At 47.1% G+C, this 21,884-nt stretch overlaps 1 protein-coding gene across 2 annotated transcripts in view; it reads right to left on the bottom strand.

Annotated features, from left to right (window-relative positions):
• Positions 1-209: 209 nt before the first annotated feature.
• The window catches only part of LOC111162152 (heparan sulfate 6-O-sulfotransferase 2), a 270,709-nt gene continuing 249,034 nt past the window's right edge, over positions 210-21,884 (bottom strand). For both annotated transcript variants that reach the window (XM_022526341.1, XM_022526342.1), the window contains one exon: positions 210-1,403. In XM_022526341.1, coding sequence (XP_022382049.1) covers positions 536-1,403 — 868 coding nt within the window. In that variant the 3' untranslated portion in view covers positions 210-535. The remainder of the gene's footprint in view (positions 1,404-21,884) is intronic.

The raw sequence follows: 21,884 nt of genomic DNA, 5'->3' as shown, positions 1-21,884 counted from the left end.
ATCAGTTCTTATTCCATTTAGATAGATTCCTGGTTAAAATCAGAAGAAAATAAAAGGTTTTATGGTTAATTTTAGTTTTTTTAATGTCTATATTCGTGCTTACCCCTGGGAACAAATGTTTGCTTCCAAGAGCAAGTTTGAACAGTGTACCATGAATAATTTGAGTCTGTTTCTTAGCCAGAAGTCGAATGGCCACATTTTATGTTTTCATTTTGTCTCTATAGCTAATTTAAGCATTTCTTAAAATATTGAAACAGTAATTTCTGGTGAGTCTGGTTTGGCTTTTGGATTTTATAAATACTCCAACAAACCAAAAAGAGACAATTTAATTACATACTGAAAGTTGTTTTACCCACGCACAGTAAAACATTTAATTGAAAGGCAACTGTAAAGGCAACATCTTAACTTTTTCCTTTTTTTTTTAAACCCTCCAAACTTAAGGAAGCAAGATGTGTTTGGAAACTCTCATGTTTTAAGATTTGCCATATCTCTACTGGCGCTTTGGGGCAAGTGCGCAAAGGCCTCTGGGAGCCACTTAACGCCATTTCTCTACGCTGCCTATGTAGTCATTGGTGCCATTGCTGGCGCTGCCATCGCTCTGCTCTTGACCTGGGTTCTGCTTTCGGCTTTCATGGTTCTCCTTCTGGCTCGAATTCTGGGTCAGATTCTGAATCAGATTCTGAGTCACATTCTGGTTGGCATTCAGATTTGGGTTCTGACTCGGATTCTGACTCGGATTCTGGCTCTGGCCCTGACTCTGGAAGTGGGTCTGAAGGAACCTCCCCTTCAGAAATTTGCGTTGTTCCTGACGCTTCTGCCTAGCTTCCTGATGTTCCTTCTGCCTCATAAACTGATACCTTTGCAAAAAGAGGTCTTTTGCATAGCTGTACAATTCCATATCCAGAAAATTCAGTCCCTCAATCCGCTTTTGGATTTCTTCATTGATCTCTACACTAGAGGCCCTAGTGGTATTGTATTGGGTAAATGGCGAAATAAAGTTCATGTTGAAGGTTTTCTCAAACAGGTACTGAGTCTTCCGCTGAAACTCCGTGAGGCCGAAGAATGCCATGTGCTTCAGATTCGATTTGGCACTTTCCAGGAGGACCTTGTTTCTTTGCTTTTCAGGCATGACGGAGAGGTTGTAGCAGCCGACCAGGGTCAGATCAGAGAGCATGCGTACCTGGCGGTTGTTGGCTAGGTTATAGGGACAGTCCATGAACTCTTTTAGGGGGCAACCAGACCAGTCATCACCTGTATAGCAGCTGGGCAGCTCTTCAGAGGTGGGGGGCCTTCCGTCACAGACGTGCAGGGATGCTTTCCATGTTGCCCCTCTCTGGACATGCCTCCACTCACTCAAGTACCGGGACACTGGGTCTCGGAGGATGGTGATGTAGTGGAAGTTCCTATGGGCAAAGCACAAAGACCAGCACTCAGTGCCGAGGGTGACATAAGTGGAGTCAGCAAGGTACATGGCATCTGCGATGTTCTCTGGTCAGTAAGGAGGGCAAAAGGGGAATGATGGTGATCTGGCAGCGTTTGTCCTGTGAAGTGTGTTGTAGACCACTGTCTGAGTCCCACGAGCCCATCCACGTAGCTAACTGTTTCCCCCAATTTGCTGGTACTGTAGCTCATGAGTGTGGTTAGTCACCACGACTAACTTCACCATGACTGAAATAGACATGGGAGATGCTAATGGCACATATGCAAGCTACCACCTCGGTTTCAGCCTTTGCTAGCGTGATCATATTCCCAGCCCGGCCAAATTAACTCTATCAGCTCCAAAATGTCCCTTTTCCTCACATACTGAAAGGATACCTGGGTGTCAGCAAGTGTGAAGCCTCTGCCATATGGCTATCTTCATTTTAAAGCTGCAAACTGAAAGATTTGTTTGTTCACATAGAGGACTAACCAACACTGAACCCATACAAGCACGTACCCCAGCCCAGGAATGTCAAAGCCTAAGATGTGATCAGACATATTCAAGGGGAGAAACGACCCTGGGGTTGTGCTTTTAATTAAGAAATGATTCCCCCCACCCCACTGAGACTCAGGGGATGAAAGCTGAAGTCAAAGAAAGGCATATTGTAGAAGGAAAACAACAATAAACACTGACTATTAGCATTTCGTTTCTTAGAGAAAACCTGGGGAATGGCTGGCGGCTTTTGTGAAATCTATATATTCCAATCTGAGAGAGTGGAAGGTTCCGTACACCTGCCAAAGGGAACCAACTCAATCATAGACGGGCTGGGTCTGTTGGCTGATGTCCTCCACGGAAAGGTTTCTCCTGAGTCTCGGGCTTCGAGCAACTTGGACTCCCCGGGGTCTATCCTGGGCATGGTGCTTCCTCTGCTGGGCACAATCTTCCTTCTGTGACTGGAAAATTCTAAACATCCTTCAAGTTACAATCTCTCCTCTGAGCAAACTTAAGCCCACTGCCAGCTGCCGGCCCTCACCTCTTCCTCGGTGGTCCCATAACACGTTTGCACTTAGCCTTTGTGAAAAATTTTGATACTGAATTGTGACTATTTGTTTGTATTTCTGCTTAAACGATGTCTTCCAGGACAGGGACTCTGTGCTATTCTTCTAGAACTTCTGGGGAAGAGGAGGGAGAGAGTGAGGACCAGGAAGGCCATGCCTCATCCTACAAAAACTCTGGAGAATCTCCTAAGTGCCTTGCAAATATTACAAAAATTTTAAAAAATGACTGTAAATACTTTTTTCAGACTAAACAAACATGGGGCACAGGAGGAGCCTCTGGGAGTGAGGATGGAGAGGACAGAGAGCCTACCTCACTGCTTTACCTATGGCCCGATCTTGCCGGCGCCACGAAAACTCAGGTCTGCGAACACCCACGGCTAAACGGCCCCGTGGCCATTACCGACAAAGGTGACTGCTATTCCCACGAGCTTCCTCCTTCCGCCCCTTGCTGTGATACTCATTCACTCCTTCATTCAATACATATTTATTGAGCCTTTATGCTAGGCCGGAGGCAATAGCTTAGTGGCAATTAGTCTGATTATTTGGAAAAAAGAAAAGAAATTTATGAAGTCCAGTGACACATTTGGATTAACCTTTCAACCAGCTTTAGCAGGCATGCATTATAATGGGGGCTGTTGGGTAGTTTAAACCCCCATAATAAAGTCACCTTCATGCTTAGCTGACAGTCCCTCTGGCCCTGCCTCGTTGGACTGGGTTAAGACTACAGCGACATCTTCTGGTAAACCCTAGAGTGCAGCCTTGTGCCTGTCCAAGGCTCTCCCTCCCAAACACGCTCCGTTGTCTTTGGGAACAGATAGATCCCAATCACCAGGGTAAACGTCACGACCAACATTTTGGAAGCACCAGCCTCACGTAGAAAGAGAGAGGAGGCACGCCAGAGAGGCAGAGACAGACGCCCAGAGTCTCTCACATGGTGGATGTGTGATTCCTTCCCCCTGAAGGTCTCCTTGTGCCCACATGAGATGACGGCAGTTCAACGTGGGCAGCCTTCGTCTCAACATTGCAGGGGTGGTCAAGGCCACGGAGAAATGAGAGGAGCCCACACCCTGCCTGCCCTAGTGACAGCAGCTGTCCTCTCCCCCCATCCCACCCTGATGATAACAGATTTAGGGATTGCCACAGCCCACGTATTCCAGGAAAGCCAGGCCTGGCTTCCCAGGCTGCCTCAGTGGGAAACACTCCATGCTGCTGCAAACAGATCAACCCGGGGATGAACAGGCAGCTGTGCTTAGAGGTCGGTGTGTCCGGGAGTGTCTGGCGCTCCTGCATACCATAGTGTGCTGGAGGTGGGAAGGCAGGTGTGGATAACACCTGGGAGGTTTGGTTGGGCAAAAGATCCAGGAGGCCCATTATGCTGAGGACAGAGTTGTTAGGGAAATGTCAGAGACGCAGTCTCTCCAGCCAGGTCACCTGAAGATGTGACAGCGCAGCCCAAGGGGAACGTGATGTGGCGGGGGGGGGGGGGGCACTGAAACACGGGTGGCGCTCTTCCCTTGGCCAGTTCAGGGCAAGCACCTCACGTGTGCCTGGCACAGGGTGCCCACAGCACCAAGACATGGCATTTCGATAGAATGTGTTCTTTAATTATTTATTTATTTGACACACAGAGAGAGCACACAAGCAGGGGCAGAGGGAGAGGGAGAAGCAGGCTCCTCGCTGAGCAAGGAGCCTGATGCGGGGCTCCATCCCAGGACCCTGAGATCATGACCTGAGCCGAAGGCAGAGGCTTAACCCACTAAGCCCCCCAGGCGCCCCCAACAGGATGTGTTCTTAATGGTTGGAGCGAGCACGAGGTGTGATGGAAGCATCTCACTAGCCTAATAATACGGGCAAAAGCTTCTGCCACTTTATTTTGAAAACAAGTAAGAACAAGAGGAGGCAAGGAGAGAGGAATGGAGTATGAGGCAGAAAGGTGAGCATGAGCAAAGTCACAGGACACAGACTAGCCTGTTGTGTGTGGACAAAGTGCACTGAATACCTCTTACTTGGGGGCGGGGGTGCCTAGGGGGCTGAGGTGGTTAAGCGTCTGCCTTTGTTCGACTCAGGTCAGGATTTCAGGGTCCTGGGATTGAGTCTGGCATCGGGCTCTCTGCTCAGTAGGGAACATGTTTCCCTTTCTTTTTCCATGCCAGTCCCCTTGCTTGTGCTCTCTCTTGCTTTCTGACAAATACATAAGTAAATAAATATAAATAAATAAAATCCTTAAAAAAAGAAAAAAAAAACAAAAACCTCTTACTGGGAAAGAAGGGTAGTGGCAGAGGTTGCAGCTGGAGGGGTAGCCACAGCCCTGGGTGTGGAAGGCCTCAGACACCCCCCCCCCCAAGAAAGGATTTAGACGTCTGTAGATGAGAGGGAGGCCCCCAAAGGGGTTTAAGCAGGGGAGCGACCTGATGAAATCAGTGTTTTAGCAAGCTCATGGGGAATGGTGTGTGGAGATGGAATTAGGGAAATTCGCCTAGTTTACTGCAGAAAACAAGGCAAAAGAAGGAGGGCAGACTAGAGACATTTTTAGGAGGTAGCGTTAACTGAACTTGGTGTCAAAATGAACACAGGGGAGAGGAAGGAGGGTTAGGGATGGCTCTAGTTTCTGGCAGAAGGCCTCAGGTGCCCTGGGACATCCAAAAGAGAGCTGAATGGACAGACAGAGCCCTAAGGGGGTGATCTGGCTTTAAGATAAAGATGTGGCATTAACAGCAAAAAGTAGTCATTTCAAACCATGACAGCGTACTTGCGGATCGAATTTTAATTCTGCACATGTGGCTTCGGTGCTTGGAAGACTGACTTTAAGTACCCTGAGGTAGCCCGAGGTTTCTCTTCTTAATGCTAAATATGGTTTTCCACTCTTCTGGACACTGCTTCAAGTTCCCTCACTGCCCTCTCGCTTCCCCTGAATATATTCCACTTTACTGGAATGTGTCCTCCAGGCACAGTCTGAGAAGTGACAAGCAGGGACAGTCTGTCACCTCCCTCATCCTCAACACCATTTCTCCCAGTGTGGCCTGGTATATCACATCGGCCTTTTTGGCAAACAGGCCACACCGCTGACGCACAGTCAACTAAACTCTTTCATTCTTTTACACGTAAGTCATTTTGAAACCCAATCTACTTTATCCTGGACCTGGATGTAGTTTACTTGTGGCCCTGTTTAATTTCTCCTTGTTAGAGTAAGTCCGAGCCTGTTAAAACACACCTGGATTCTGATTATATCCCCTAATATCTTCGCCACATCTCCTTATTCCTTTTGGCAATGCCTGTATCCAGGCACTGATCAAAACAGAACAAGATGCAGGTGAGAACTGCCGGAAATCTCCCTTCGGGTGGACATTACTCCGTGGGGTGCTGCTGAACGGACTGATCTAATTTTAAACAAGTGAGCTATTTAAAATAGCTCAGCCCCAGGAAAATCATCATCAGCCTGTTTCGGTTAGTGGTAATGGGACAGATATATCTTACGACAAAACGGGTCACTTAATTAAGATGAACAGGTGTCACATCTTTATTTTTTTTAATTTATTTATTTGATAGAGATCACAAGTAGGCAGAGAGGTAGGCAGAGAGAGAGAGGGAGAGAAGCAGGCTCCCCACTGAGCAGAGAGCCCGATGTAGGACTCGATCCCAGGACCCTGGGATCATGACCCGAGCCGAAGACAGCAGCTTAACCCACTGAGCCACCCAGGCACCCCAGTGTCACATCTTCAAATTGGAGTCATGACTCCCCACCAGTTACCTAGGTGAATTTTATGACCATCGTCCAGTGTGCCTGTATGCCCCTGGTCCCTTACAGCAGAACAATATAAAAGTCAGAGTCCAGGCCAACTTTTTCCTGTCATTGCTAAGTAATTATAGAAACAACAATAGCAACCAACAAAGAGTTGTCCAAGCTTGAAACCTGGGGGCCACCTCCTCCATCTTGCTCACCACCACTATGTGAACTTTCCCTAAGACCTTTGCTGATTCTAGATCCTAGGTGCACTCAGGTCCATTCTTCCTATCGCTGCCTGGGGCCAGGCCCTTATCATTTCTCTACTGGGTCACTGCTGTAGGGTCCTGGCCCACCTCCCAGCCTCTGGTCTCATGCCTAGCTCACCCCAGGCCCATATGAAACACATCTGACCTGTCATTCCTTAGTTAAGACCTCTTAATCCTTATCAACCCAGACATGAAGTCCAAGCTCCTTCACACGCTCGACACAGCCTCGTGGGACCTGGTAACCACCACCTTTCTTTCCCTCCAGCCTCATCTCTTTCAAGATCCTTCTACACAAGCCTTCCTCAATCACAAGGGATTTTGCATCTCTCTTTCTGCTCCCCTGGCCCTAGCTCATGTAACAATCTCTGAAGACATTCTACTTGTCATGGGGTGGGGGCGAGGGGGAGTGCAAACTGCTTCTAGTGGATGGGGTCGAGCAGGGCTGTGGCACAGCCTACGGTGCAAAGAATTATCCAACTCGAAATGTCAATAGTTGAGAAACTCTGCTCTATTCTGTATGCTCCAGGTACAGAGAAGTAACTTTGTTTTCCAGATCCGTCCCAGGCAATGATCCTACAGGCCCCTTTCCTTTGGATGCAGAATGCCCACTCTTTTGAATGGCTTGTGTATTTTGTAGGTTGCTTGGAAAGCTTCAAAACTCCGCTCTAAGATTGCTTCCTCCGTGAAGCCTTCCTTGACCTTCCTAGGCAGAGTGAACAGCCCTGGTATTCCTCTGTTCCAGCCATGCTGGAACTGTAGCATTTACTGCTACATGCCGTGACTGTCTAGTGATCAGTCTGCGTCCCACATTGGACTCTGAGCTCTGCGAGGGCAGGGACCGCATATCATTGATCAGCATAAGCTCCTCTGGGCCCGGCACAATGTTTGACAGAAAATTAGTGTTTAATAAAGGACTGTTGAATGAACATCTGCAGCAGGAGCCGCAGAGCTTAGGATAAGCTAATAGGAAAGGCATCTTTTTCTTTGATAAGGAAAAGCCACTAGATGTCAGTGTTAAATAGCAGATACACCACTTTACCCCTGTGATGGAACATTTTAAGGACATCTAGTGATACTGAGCAGTTACCCCCTGACTCTCTGTGCAGTAGCCCCACAAGAAAGAAGGCTGGAAAATGTAAGAATATTAGACGTAAGTACATGGATAAACATGAGTACCATATTTTCATTTTTAACAGTTTATCCTGCGATAAGGACCTGAGTTCTAAGTCACAGCTTCCTAGGCTCATGAGAGTAAGAAGAAGCCTTTGAGATGGCACAGCATCTTGGTCAGACGCTTCTCTTTGGAGGTGAGAAAATCAAGGCCCTGAGAGAAACACGGACTCGCTCCTAAGACACACATCCCTAACAGCCCTTGGAAATGGATCTAACTGCAGGGCGCATTCCTGGGCTGAAGGCGGACACTTTCGCAGACCCTGCTTTGTGTCTGTTTGCATAATAAAGCAGGCCTGAAAGAACCCTCTGGAAGAGGAGATGTTTCCTGCTGAGAGAGGGCACAGCCAGGGGCTGGGGGCAGTGAGGCCTGGTGCTTATATATGAACTCCCACCTTGACCGTGGAGCTGATATTATTATTGTTCTCATCATGAGGATGAAGAAACCGAGAGAGAGATGATTTGGCCCAGTGTCACATGGTGAGTTAAGTAGGGGTGCTGAGACTGAACCCATTTCTTTCTAGAACCTGTGCTCTTCCTATCCTCGTACTGGGGCCCAAACCCAGGACTTCCACTTTTGGGAACAAACTAACATCCAGAATGTTCCAGAACCAGCAGCATCAACACCACTTAGGAACTTGTTGGAAATGCACGTTCTGGGGTCCAGTCACTGAACAGAAACCCAGGGGCTGGAACCCGGCCATCTGTATCTTAGGAAGCTCTCCAGGAAATTCTGTGGCAGTCTTGAGCACCGCTGTCCCAGAGCAAACCCGAGCTCCCTGCTGCGTGCCGCAGACAAGCCTAAGGACGCCCATTTCTGTCCAGGAAAAGCCCAGGGCACTTTGCCTGAGCAAAGCTAGGAAGACCGTGCTGTAAACCTTTACTTCCCTTTTAGGCCCCTGGCTCCCGAATAAGGTTTTTCCTGCACTACTCAAAGGAAAAATAAATATCAAAGCCATCTCTTTTATGGAAGAAAGCCAACAAAACCGTACGAGTGAAGGTCACAGGAGTGATCAATAAAAAGTTAATTTAAGAAAGGAAACAAATTCTTAGCCCAAATCAATGACTGAACATTTTATTATACCTGTAGCTTAATTTTGTACTTTTTTTTTTTTTTTAAGTTCAGCCTTCGTACATCTTGTTCTTGGAGGAATGGTGAGTGGCCGAAAAATAGGAACCACGGTTGGGGGTCCTAAGTGAACTCCGCAAGCAGGGTGATATGGGACAGTGAGTCACTCGTGCCGAAGGTCTGGTCGCCTTCCCCGGTTCACGATGCCTAAACCAGGAGCACGAATCCTGCCATCAAAAGCGGCTCCATCAAAACCGGGAGGATGGTGCTCAGATCAAACAACATGAATACGTGAGCACCGACTAAATAAAAGAGTTAACTGAATCAAAGGCAAATAAGCCTTCAATGGGGTTGGATCCCTCAAGCCCCGGAGCTGCCATTTTAACTGCTTTCCTCAGGTGACTCCAACGCTTGCTGACAGTCCCCACCGAGGGGCCCCATCAACGTGGTGATCCGCAGTGGCAGCAGCCTCGTAAGGAAATGTGAGATTTCAAGAGGGGACGACTTGGAAGTGGGGGGAACGCTCGCTGACATGTGTTGTGGCTGGTACGTTTCTCAAGATCCCCTTGAGGCTCAGCGAGCCGAGGGAACCGTTGCGTTTGTGCAAAGTGAGTTATTAAAGCAGTGGTACCCGGGATTTTATCTGATTGTCCTCCTAGCCTTACGTAGACCCAAGTGATCTGGACGCCGAACGTCTCCCTTTGCCCTTCAAGTTGACACTATGGGCTTGTGACAAGGCCGGGCTCTTCTGGGCAACCCATGAGAGGTAGGGACAAGGCCAACCCTCGGGAACCCGCTGATGGATAAGGCCACCAGGACTTGGACTGCTTCTTTGAATGGACTGATTAGGGTCCTCGACAGGGTGGACGCATTCCAGGAAAAGCAACTCGGAAGAAACTGAAGATCTCACCCGCCACCGTGCACAGACCTTCCTGTTATTATTCCTCCCCCAAAGGAGCAGTTCTATGTATATAAAGTAATACCTTCATTAACACCTTAATTAATTGAGCTTATTCCTTTGGCTAACTGAAGTTGCTTCACATGTCTTCCTTGTGTTTATTTTAAAAAAAAACAACAAATCTCTTTTTTTTCTGCTCTGTGGATCTCCCTGTGCCCCCAGTTCTCCCACCTTTCAGAAAGGTCAGCCTGGTCAGGGGAGCTGGCCTGGCTGGCTGATAGGACCTTCTTTCCTGTGTGGCCCCAAGCTAGGCATACTAGACTGATGGACTTTTGTTAAGCAGAAGGATGTTTTTCTAAGCCATTCTCCGCTTTCTTTCACAAAACAGCAAAATGATGTTTCCTCCTTTGTTGAAAAGGAAGAAAAGAAAATTTCTGATGCCTGTAAATTCAAACCCAACATGAAATTCTTCACACAATCAGCCCTGGCGATATTTCCTTCTTTTTTTTTTTTTTTTTTTTTTTTTTTTAAAGAAATCTAGTGCTCCTTCCCGAAGCCCAGTGGGCTCCCAAGTACATAAATCTAAGGACTCTGCAAACAGTGAGAAAACGGAGTTCTTTAACAAGATGTGAAATTCCAGGCTTTATGACCCGTAGTCACCAGCCTTCACCCAGGGTCCACTCAAATGCTTAGTGGCATGAAAATTTCTGCAGCTTACACTGCCCCCTGACATTTTTTGCACTCTGAAATTATTCTGTGAGTCTTGGCTCATTAGTACTCAGTGTGTTTTTGAGGTGTAAAGAAGTTTCAGAGAAAAACCCCTTCAGTGTGTAGATGAGGGAGTGGGGCCCCATGAAGGGATATGGTCTGCCCATGTCAGGGGAAGACCCATTCTGCCACGGGCTATACAAACTCTACCATTGGGCCTTCCCTCCCTGCCTGGTACTTCTCAGCTTCCAGAGTGTTCCTATGGGGCATCCTTCTGTCAACGTTCATCTCCTGAGGTTTCTGCCTAGGGCGGGCAGCGAGAGGGACTGATTCTCTTCTTTCCTTCAGCAGGGTGGGTGGAGGTGAGCAGTGGTGAGCCTTAGCCCGTAGAATACAGGAGAAGGCCAGGGAAATGTCTAGATGTGCCACCGAGAAAAACATGCTTACTGTCTTGGTCTTCAGGTGAGCATCCTTTGAATCCCTCGCCCTGGAACTCTTGTTCCTGCCCTGCCTTTTACTGGAAAGCACATCCTTTACAAAACACTGCAAGTTCAAGGTTTCGACCAGGAAGTCATAAAAATGCTACCTTCATGACATTCAGCACAAAGTTAGGGACATGGTGTCCTTTTAGCCCTGGAGGCGAGAAGCTTGGCCTCGCACTGCAAGACATGTATCTACTCAATCCACAGTCAGTGAACCATCCCTCAGTGATCTAGAAGTTGCCGTACTTAAAGCTGTGGACAGAGTTGTGAGGAGCCCATATCTATACGGGCCTCTACTCTCAAAGGGCTTAAACTTTAGTTGGGGAGACAGAAGCACAGTTCAGTAGGGGCTGGGGTAAAGGCAGAACATAGCGAAGGGCTACTTGCGTCATATAGAGTCTAAATGCACAATGAGTCAGAGAGGGGAGAGTATATTGTGTGCTAGAGTCATCAAGGCTTCGTGGAGGAGGAGGAGGAAAAAGTTGACCAAGCCCTAAGGGGATAGAAAGGATTTAAGCAGGTGTGTGGTGTGGAGGGTTGCCGGCATTCTGACTTGAGCAAACAGCACAGCAGGGGGATACTCGGCAGTGTTCTGAATCAGTGGGTGCGGACAACATGCCGGGCACTGTGCCGGCTAATTTCTCACAGAACCCTACCGCGTAGGTGCCAGTGCCTTCCTTCATTTTAGGCCCAGTGTATGTAATGGTGAGGAGGGTCCATTCTTGAGCTGGACCATCCAAGATAGCCACCAGCCCCACGTGGCTCTTGAGCCTCTGGAAATGTGGCTAATCCAAAAGATATCATGTCTTTAACGTTTTCAGGCAGACTAAGATTTCCAAGACTGAGGGGGAAGAGAGACTATCCTGTTAACCATTTACGATTTATACAGCTTACATGGTTGAGATACCAATTTTGATACATGGGGTTCAATACATTATTAAATTTAATTTCACTGTATCTTTTCACTTTCAATGGGGCTACTAGGTATTTAAAATGACAAATGGGCCTTGCATTGTATTTTCGTGGGACAGTGCTACTCTAACTACGCAGCCAAACTGCCTGGGTTCAAACTCCAGCTCTGGCAGTTACTAGCTGTGTGGACGTGGGCAAATGACTTAACTTCATGTATAGTCTGGGGAGAAACCATAGGGTCTCAATGAAGATAAAAATTACACACACACACACACACACGTACATATATAAAGTTGTCAGAACCATGCCAGAACATAACATTCTGCAGATCTTAATTAATATGATTATTGTTGTTGCTGTCATACAGTTAAGGGTATTCAGCTAAAAGGTGCTAATCGAACCTTCCTAAAATCACTCAGCTAGTTAGTGACCGTCTGTCAGGTCTGTGTGCTTCCTGAGCCCAGACTCTTGCCCGCTGCCCTGGTCAATGCCCTGTTTGGTGTCTGAGTCTCCTGCCTGTGGGCTCTCACTGGGCTGTGTGGGCTCTCGCTGGGCTGTATGGGCTCCCATGGGCCCCAGGCACTGAGCTCGGCCCCCTGAGCCATCAGCCAAGGGCACCACAGGCCTGGCCAGAGCAGAAGTTCAAACCAGAAGGTAGCAGGGGGGCACCTGGGTGGCTCAGTCAGTTAAGCATCTGCCCTTGGCTCAGGTCATGGTCCCAGGGTCCTGGGATCGAGCCCGTGCCACGCTCCCTGCTCGGTGGGGAGTCCGCTTCTCCCTCTCCTACTCCCCCTGGTTGTGCGCTGGCGCTCTCTCCTTATTTTGTCAAATAAATAAATAAATAAAAATTCTTCAAAAAAACATAATTTATAAACCAGGAGGTAGCCAAATATGCCAGGATATGAAGGGAGGTGCGGATCTCGTGGATTCTGTAGGCCTGCTACTGAGCCCTGGGGATGGAAATGGCCACATAAGACACGGGGGCTGGGGCGGGGGGTCCAGCTGGTGACCGTTCTGGCCCCAAATTCCCATTGTGCAGACAAGGAAACCAGATAGCCAGCTCCCCTGCCTGCCCCAGATTGTGAGAAATCCGGAGACACATGGAATCATTTCTTTAGGGACCTCCACGAAGACAAGGAATCAAGTAACAGGGCTTTTTCACGTGGTAGACAGTCAATAAATATCACTGAAGGGAATTCTGAGCAGACGGTAACTGGCTGTCCTCACTCACCTGGGCCTGCTGTACATGGGCTGTCTGGGAGGCAGGCACCTCAAGCCTGCTTTGGAGAAATCATTAGAGGAAATGAGTCAAGATAAATGCCTACTCTCAGTGTTGTGCGATTTTCCAGAACAGCGCGGAGGGAAAGTTTCCCCCTAAATGAAAGCTGCCCTTCTCAAGCCCCAGGTTGATTTTAATGAGCTCTAATATTGTTTTAAGGCACTGAGAGAGATGAAGTGTAAACCCTGGCTTTTGGTGGGGGGAAAGCAGATCTCGTTAACCATTTCAACTGGAAAGAATTGGAGCCATTCAGAATTTCACCGGCTGGCAGGGTTGTGCCTCCTTCCCCCGGGAAAGGTTTTGCTGCAGGTATTAGGGCTGCAAAAGGCATGATTATTGGATAACATGGCCTGTATGTGTGTGGAAATAAGCGTTCTAGATGGTACCACGCAGAGCCTTGTTTCTTTATCGTGATCACACTGGGAATAGAAAAATAACTCACTAATCCTCCCCACCAACCCCTTTACTTGCTGAAGAGTCTGGTGTCACATTGAAGTGAGTATGGGAAGGTGCAGCGAAGCCACAAAGATCCTGCCTGAGCAGAAGGAATTCTTTTGAAGGTTAAGTTGGTGCTAAGAGTTTATCAAGAGTCCTCTAAGTTCTGGGTGTCACTGGGTCTGTTTTTCATGGTGTCAATAAGAGACTTTGGAGAGCCACATTTCCCCTTTTGGGCAAAAGGGGAATTTGGAATTGCTGGTGTGACGGTTATTTTTGTGCCAGAGTGGAAAAACATGGTACACGAAACCAGACAAGTATGTATGTTGTCAAATCTATGTCACTCTTCCAGTTTGGCTAGTGAAAGCAGAAATATCCCACCATTTTTGATGGAGCAGAAGCTGTTTTTTTTAAAATGGCGCTTCACAAGCACCATCTTGGGTAAAATGGGGCCCAAATATCTCTGAGAAGGAAAAGAACCATCTTTGAGTTACAGTGGGGAGCAGGTCACAGAGTAGGGAGCCATGTCCTGTGTGTGTAAACCAGCCCACCTGCTGGAAGGCAAGGACCCTGTAAAGGGAGCTGATAGGGGCCACACACAGACAAAGGCAATAGACCCATCTTTGGCACAGAGTAGTCCAATGGCTTTACCAACGAGAACACCCAAGCCCAGAGATAAGTATGGGCTTGCCTGGGGTGCCCTGGCCAGTCTGTGGCAGAGCCGTGATCCAAAACCAAGTCTCTGACTCCTTCCCCAAAATATCATGCTCAAGGTGACTGATAAACGAAATATCATGCTCAAGGTGACTGATAAACAAGGATCAGCTTCAAGAAAAGATAGCCCCTTGGGGTGATGCTCACTGATGTCCCGCTGCAGGATCCAAAAGCCATAAAGAAGGACTAAAGTCAAGGGAGATATCTGACTTGGATTTTCCAACTTAAGGCAAACCCTTGGGGGTGGCCGTACCCTCGGACTCTTCCATCAGTCATTCACTCTGAAGACATGTCACTGGGGAGTCAGACTCACTAACGTGCTACACGGGTCACCTCCACCGCCTTCCCCCTGGCTTGGTTTTTCTCCCTGGAAATGAGGTTAATTCTCTGAGATAGTGACCCATGGTTAAGTTGGATTTAAGGCCATAGAGGATTATTCTAAATGACATTCCCCTTCCCACAGTGACTTTTCAGAAAGGTCATCTGAAGAAAAGCACTGGTATCACTGGGAGAAGGAGGGAGGGATGGGGGAGGGCTAATAACAACCGGAAGTTTCATGGGACGTGACAAATGGCTCACAGTCCTTATAATTTTAGTTCCTCACACAATCCCTCTAAGTATACAGGATAAAAAAAAAAAATAGAACTGCCATTTTACAGAGGAAGAACCTGAACTTCAAACACGGGAAGTGACTTGCTCAAGGATACGCATTTCGTTGACAGTGGGTCTATAACTAGAACCCAGGTCTCTGAACTCCTGATTCGATCTTTTCCTCATGATTCTCTGCTGCCTGTTGGGCCCCTAAAGGATATCGGAACAGTCCATTTCTCTTGTTTTGTCTTCCTAACCAGGCTGTACATTCCCTGAAGGTCAGTACTGCCTGGCAATTGCCTCTTGTCTCTCTTGGCACTGGGCCCAGTTCCTTATGGGACTACAGACTGGGAGGTCAGCAGATGGAAGGTCTACCGTGAAGCTTTGGAATTGGCCGGGATGCTCCTTTTTGCCCTGTCCTACGGGCCTCAGGGTTGGCCTTCCCTGCCCGGGAGAGACTGTTGCTCCTGTAAAGTCACTCGACTGGTGACTGGGAGCCAGGGAAAGTCCCAACCAGGATGCCTGATCCTTTCTGCTCAAAGAAAACACAGGAATTGAAAAGGAGGCCATAGGGTGACAGTTTTGATCAAACTCCTTTTCCTTTTCAGAATCATAAATCAGTCAGGAACACACAAGTTAAAACAAGATCTGATCTTCCTGAAGCTGTTTTTGAAATCCTGTTGTTCCCCTAACTAGCTCCTTCCATTCTGCATTTGGCAAGTTATGGTGTTACCAGGAACGGGCGCGGGAGAACACGTCGACCTTCACCTTGTGCGTGGTGGGAAGAATACGCTGACAGGTGAAATATGGGCGGGTATCTTTTGGAGAGGCCAGTGTGGCTGCATTTCAATGAAAGAGCACCCCGCGGGTGACAAGTATTTCTCAGTTCATTCTCAAGAATTAAAGAGCTATTATTCAAACTCTTTTTGGAGGCATAACACCCTCTGTCTTCCTCTAAAAAGTTCTCCGTGGCAAAGATTCTTTTAACAAAGCCCATTTTCTCCATCTCTTGTAAGAGCTTGCCAACGAATGTGCCAGTCCATTTCATAGATGCAGCTATTACTGCCCAGAAGGGGGAAGGTCCCGCAGCTAGTAGGTGATCGAGTTACCTATGTCTGAAACTCGCGTCTAGACATCCAGACTCGTTTTGCTACCCCACACCACTTTGCTCATTCGTTCGAGAATGAAAGGAAAAAGTCACACGCAGCAGCGCAGGGCTCCCTGCAACACCCTGCGGGGGATGCAACCAGGACCAGCCGTGTGGGGTGGCAAGGTTTTCAGGGGTGCTGCGGAGCACAAGGCCCCCCCTCTCACAGTTGGCCAGGAAACCACTAAGTGAAGTTTCCTCCTTTGGCTTAAGGATCTGCCCTCTTTGTGTGTGGCAGGAGCAGGGTGGAGGGGGGGACAGGGTCCTAAGTCGTTAAGACTTAGCAGTCCTTTAGATGGGGGAAGCTTTAATAATCAGCTTCTGCCTTGGGGAGGTGGCAGAGTATATGCAGAGACAGGCATGCTGGGTTCTGAGGAAGGATAAGGAGGCTGAGAACAAAAACGGAGGACACCAAAGGCAAATTTGGCTGCCTTATAATTTTGCTGGGGCTGAGGACCTGTCAGGAGTCTCTGGTTTAAAAGTCAATGTGAAGCAAAAATAGAAAGGGTAAAAGTACAAGGCTTTGCAGAGAAAATTAGCAGACTGAGTTTTAGGTGAATAAGCCATGATTTGTGGCTCAGTTACTGGTCCAGTCATGTCCTCCATCCTGGCACTGCCCTGGCACATGCGGACTCCACACTCTGCACACCAAACTCGTCCTCCCTGTGCCTCATGCCTTTGCTCCTGCTGCCCCACCAGGCACAGCATTACCTGGTCCTCACTACTCAGCTCTCCAAATGGAGCTGCAGGGCTGTCTTCTTGAAGCTTCCTTCCTCCCGATGTCCACAGCTGAGGCAGCCATGCCTTCCTCTGAACCTCCAAAAAGAGATATCCAGACTCTCAGGGCATCCTGATCATCTGACATCGGAATGTAAGATATTCGTGTCTGATTGTTCTCTTCCCTGCAAGGCTGTGGGTGCCTCGAGAAGAGGGCAGGACCAAGCCTTCTTTGTACCTCTTCTCTTCCCCTGGACCAGCTTAGTTGGCCCACAGTCTCCAGAAACAGCCAGCTGTTGATAAATGCTTTGTAGTTAAGAGCTCTGTCTCTGGAGCCAGAGAGTTCTGGAAGCCAGCCCCAGCTTCCGTAACCTTGTGCAAATTACTTAAGCTCTCTAAATCTTGGTTTCCTCATCTGCAAACACCCACTTCCCAGTGGTGTGATTTTTGAACGAGATGACCCTTGCAGAGAGAGGGCTTAGCACCGTGCAGGATGCCTGGGTCTGCATCCCACGATTAGTGGCTGTTAATGTTATTTTCTCTTACCGAAATGTACAAGCCTCTCAGGCTCCCTTGATCAATAACTCCATAGGGCCGTTTTCCCAGAAGTAAAGGGAATCGCGTTGGGGGGTGGAGGTTGTTAAATGTCCTGACTCACACTGTGTTTACAGGGACATCTACCTCCATCACCATGCGGGGGAAGACAGTCCCTGGTTTCAACTGGAATCCAGTATTTCTGTGGCCCGCACGCTGAACGCCGCTGAAGCCTCTGTTCCCTGAGCAGTGGTTTGTGGAGATGGAATAGCGGCAGTTTTTCATTTTCCGGAGTCCACTCACCCTTCCAAGAATCTCAATGCCTCATTGATTCATAATACAGTGCATAAAGATTTCATTTTTCCTGCCCACAGTGATACATTAGGGAGGCAATGTGTTTTGCCACTGAAAAGTTTGCTTAGTAGAAAAATTTGGAGTTTTGACATTCAGGAAATTACAGTCATCTGTAAAACACGATTGATATGCCCAGGCTAACATTTTCATTGCACTTGCAGAGCCAGAATAACTATGGTAAAATATGTGTTGCCCCACACACATTTTGAGATCTTTTATGGAAACATTTATTAGGACCGAGAGCCCCTCCTTGGCTTCCAGGACTGTCATGGCTATGTGATCCCCAAGGGTACCACCATTGCCCAAACCAAGACCCTGGTTCTCAGACAACGCAATGGACCAAAACTTCAGACCCGGTCTCGGGTTGGAGGCTGGAGCTATGGTTTTGTGTGTCACCATGTTAGACATGAGAAAGAACCAAGAAAAATGAGTTTGAAAATTCCACCTCATTTGTGGCATTGTGAGGCAGCCGTGAAACTCATGGGCATATAATAGGTAGAGCCAGAAGTTGAAGGCTTACAATAGAGAAATCAGTGTTCTCTATCTGCTTACATTTTAAATGTGCTTTGTCTCTTCTTTATGCTCTTTGTTGCTTCCTTGGTACACTTTTCAAAATTCAGTGGCCTGGAAGACCAAGTCTCCGGAGCTATCCACCTGTTAAAAATTGATTGTATTTATCATTCTGAAATCAAATGTTGAAATCCATTGAGCTGAGGAGCGCAGATGATCTTCATGACTGTACTGGGGGGAACTGTCCATCCAGAGTCAGGTTTGGCTAGGTTACTGTCCATTTTTCCTTGGTCCTCGTCCATTGAGACTCATGAGAAGTACACATGTAAACTGTGTGCTTCTGGGGTCAAGGAGGCAGGTCCCACTGCCTTGATGTTGGAAATGGCTTAGATTGGTTCCCTACCCAACCTTGGGTCAGCTTCTTTAGGGGTTGAGAAAAACATTCTGCACAAAACAGGTAAGTCTGACTTAGGGATCAAGCACCCATAATGAGAAAATTACAGCAAGGGCACACTGTCCCTTTACCATGTGGCAGGCAGGAGTCTCAGTGATTAACCTGGGGTACTTTATGAGGCAGCTGGTGGTATTATCTTCCTCTTTTTATGGATGAAGACACTGAGGCACAGAAAAGTTGGACAACTCTCCCAGAGTCACACAGCTCATAAGAAGTAGAGCTGGGATTCAAACCTCCAACATGGTGACTTCAGAGCCTATGCTCTTAACCTCAGTGCTATATAATGCCTTGCTTAAATGTCTTTTTTTTTTTTTTTTTTTTTTTTAGCAGGGGAGCCATCTCCTGTCAGACATGTGGCCTGGATTCTTCAAGTGTCCCATGCCTGTGGTAGGAAGGCTTTCTTGTCCTCTTGAAGTTTTTGGCAAAAGTTGATTTTCATATTCACAAAGCACTCTCCTCCTGTTCCCAGCCCTGCTAAGCTTCTTGCAGCTAACAGCTTAGTTTCATTCATTTCCTAACAGTGGTTGAACAGACATGAAAGGGGCAAGGCTAATGTCAAGGGTGGGGGGAGAGTAAGAGAAGGGTGCCAAAGACACAGTTTGGCAGCGAGCATGCCTGCCTTGGAGCATTTGGGTCTTCCAGCAGGGGAGTCTGAAGGAAAAGTGACTATTCCGGGTTCGTGGGCCCCACTGCTCTCCTCTATGCCTTATTTATTAATCGGGCAGCTCACTGAGGGAGACTAAGAGATAGCAGAGCAAAGAAAACACATCAGAAAAACAGAATGAGGGGAAGTAGAAGTAGGGAGAGGTGGAGAAGATGGACGGAAAGAATGGGGCGTCAAGGGGTCAGTAAGGACAAGAAAGGATGAAGGGAGAGTGGTAAAAGGAGCAGGGAGGACACCATAGAATAAAAAGGAAGAGGTGACATCAGGGGTGTCAGGGATGATGGGGATGTCCAAGGTGATGTCTCATCTCCCACAGCTGTCCTTGACCACTCAGGCACCACCAAAAGGCTCTTACATCGAATGAGGCGCCATCCAGATGGCCTCACTCTTTCCCTTCTCTAAGCCCCAAGTACACTTAGAGTTCGTACGTGACTCTTTTCCTTAAATTTTTACACATGTGGGTGTTTTGTTAGTTTGTTCTTGGTCTGGAACTAGGCTGTACACTCTCAGGAGTTGGGGCTGACGCAGTGTGATTTCTATCCCCAAATCTCTCTCCACCGTTATGGGAAATCCTCTCTGCATTAAGGTAACTGACATATTAAGCCTCTTACAGTCACTAGTTTATATTTATTAGGCTGTGTTTTATTAGAAAGTAAATTAACATCCTTACAGGTATGGGATACACAGGGCCATTTTCCATGGGAGGAAGGGCACCATTTGGAGATAGCAGATGCTGGGGGCGGGGAACCCAAAGGACACCCAGGGAAGAAGGGAATAAGTGCCCCAACATTTCACTCACCTAACGATTCCCCCAGAATCTTCCAATTGTATAAACCAAGAGATCCCAGATATAGTCATGTCCTTATTTAAGCATTCGTCTCTATTTATATGATACACTTGCACTCAACTTTAAGAAATAGTGCTTAAATATTCCTAGGCATGAGTAAAAAGCCCTTTGGAAGTCATTTCAAATCCTTTGTGGAAGTAGGCGGGATATTAAAAAAAAAAAAGTGGTGCAAACACAGAAAGCCTTTCCCCCTTTGTTTATCTTCAGGATGTCTTACAAATTTGATTTAGAGGGCTCTATGACTCTGTGACTCATACATTTGGCTTGCAGCAGGTTCTGAAATCAGAATCCATGAAAGGACCTCACATATTATGAGAAAACGGGAGGGGCCCTCTCCCTCAGAGGGTTCCCGTGCTCACTACCGGGTTTGCCTACCTGCTGATCCCTCCAGAAACATTGAGGATGCTGCCAGCGCTATTCCAGTACCCGCTTCCTGCAGAGTGAGGCACGTGACTGTCACCCCCCAAGGGGCCATTTTCAGATAAGACTCACAATCGCTATGGGTTGTCCAGAGGGGGAAAGATTTGGAAGATGGGCAGAAGACAGGCATTCATAATGCCCTGATCCAGCGTGTTCTTTCTATCCCATCCCCCTCCACAGAGTCTCTAGCTACATAGATTCAATCCCTCCCTTACGCACTTAGCAATTTCCTTCATTCCCATCCTGAGACAGTTTCTTTCACATCTCCCCTCATTGTTCTGTTTCCTCCACCTCCAGGGTGATCGATGACCCAATAGGCATTTACATTTACAAAGCAATTGCATTTACATAAGATAACTCTTATCTACAGCCCAAAGAGGCACAAGTAAAATACATATATAATAGTGAGAACACCTATTCATCACCCACATTTACAGTGCCTTGGAACAGGAAAGACTGTTCTAGTAACTGGTGTATGAGGAGAGAGAGCCCTGTAAAATTTATCACTAATCAATGACTTCCAACTAATGCGCTCCACGCCTCAAGGTGAAAATATACCACAAGTATGGGGAAAGCATATTTACTCCTTAAAGTCTGCTGAATTTCATTTGAGCTTTCATTGATTTCATTTAATACAGGATTATATAATCAGGAAGTCCGTAGCAACTGAAAATACCAAGTCTAGTCTTCACCCATCAGGGTATTTTGGTAATATCTACTAATGGCAGGAGACTCTCATTTAATTGAATTGAAAATGCAACATATATTAGCTTACAGAAACTTAATCAGTGTGATCAAATTAAAACAGGCCACTCAGACATACCATCCTGATTAAGGCACTTGCAAACACTCCACAATTATCAGAGATTTGTGGTGTTAATGATTTAAACTCCAGTTTTTTTCCTCTGGGGATTCAGTCTTGGAACTTTTTTTTTTTTTAACTAGACAATTAGAAAACTCCATCCTTTATTTTGAAAAATGTTACAATAGCATTATTGACATTAATTATCAAAGAACGCAGAATAGTAAATAGCATGTGTTGGGAATTTTTTTTTTCTTTTAACATTCATTGCCTTCTCTTTGGGATGAGGACCATTAATCTCCAAGCTTTAGCTCTTACAAGTGGTAATGAAGTTTGGCAATGGTGAAGTGACCATTTTTAAATGTATTAGGGGAAAACTCTACTTTTCTGCTTTGTGCAAAGCAGCTCTGTGTTTCCCTGAAGGGGGTTTGCTTATGGCCCTACTCAAAAACCAGTTGGGTTGAACTGGCCTGTTGTCCTGGGTAGAAGACTACAGAATTAGGCCATTTCTTTTAAATGTGTTCTTAATAGACCATTATAAACACTAGCTTGGGAGATGAGAATTACTCCCCACCCCCACCCCCTCAAACTCATCTTCCCAGCCCACCACCCTTAAAACATGTTGCCGTAGTAAATTACCTGGGAAGGATCTCGTGTTTCTAGATCCATTATTTGTGTGGATAGTGGTGATGGGGCATTGCCCAGCCAC

Source organism: Enhydra lutris, unplaced genomic scaffold (genome assembly GCF_002288905.1).
Source record: "Enhydra lutris kenyoni isolate GAN:26980312 unplaced genomic scaffold, ASM228890v2 scaffoldscaffold89, whole genome shotgun sequence".
In the NCBI taxonomy this organism is placed as follows: Eukaryota; Metazoa; Chordata; class Mammalia; order Carnivora; family Mustelidae; genus Enhydra; species Enhydra lutris.
Note: the sequence above shows the minus strand (reverse complement) of the source record. Positions and strands in the feature narration are given on the sequence as shown.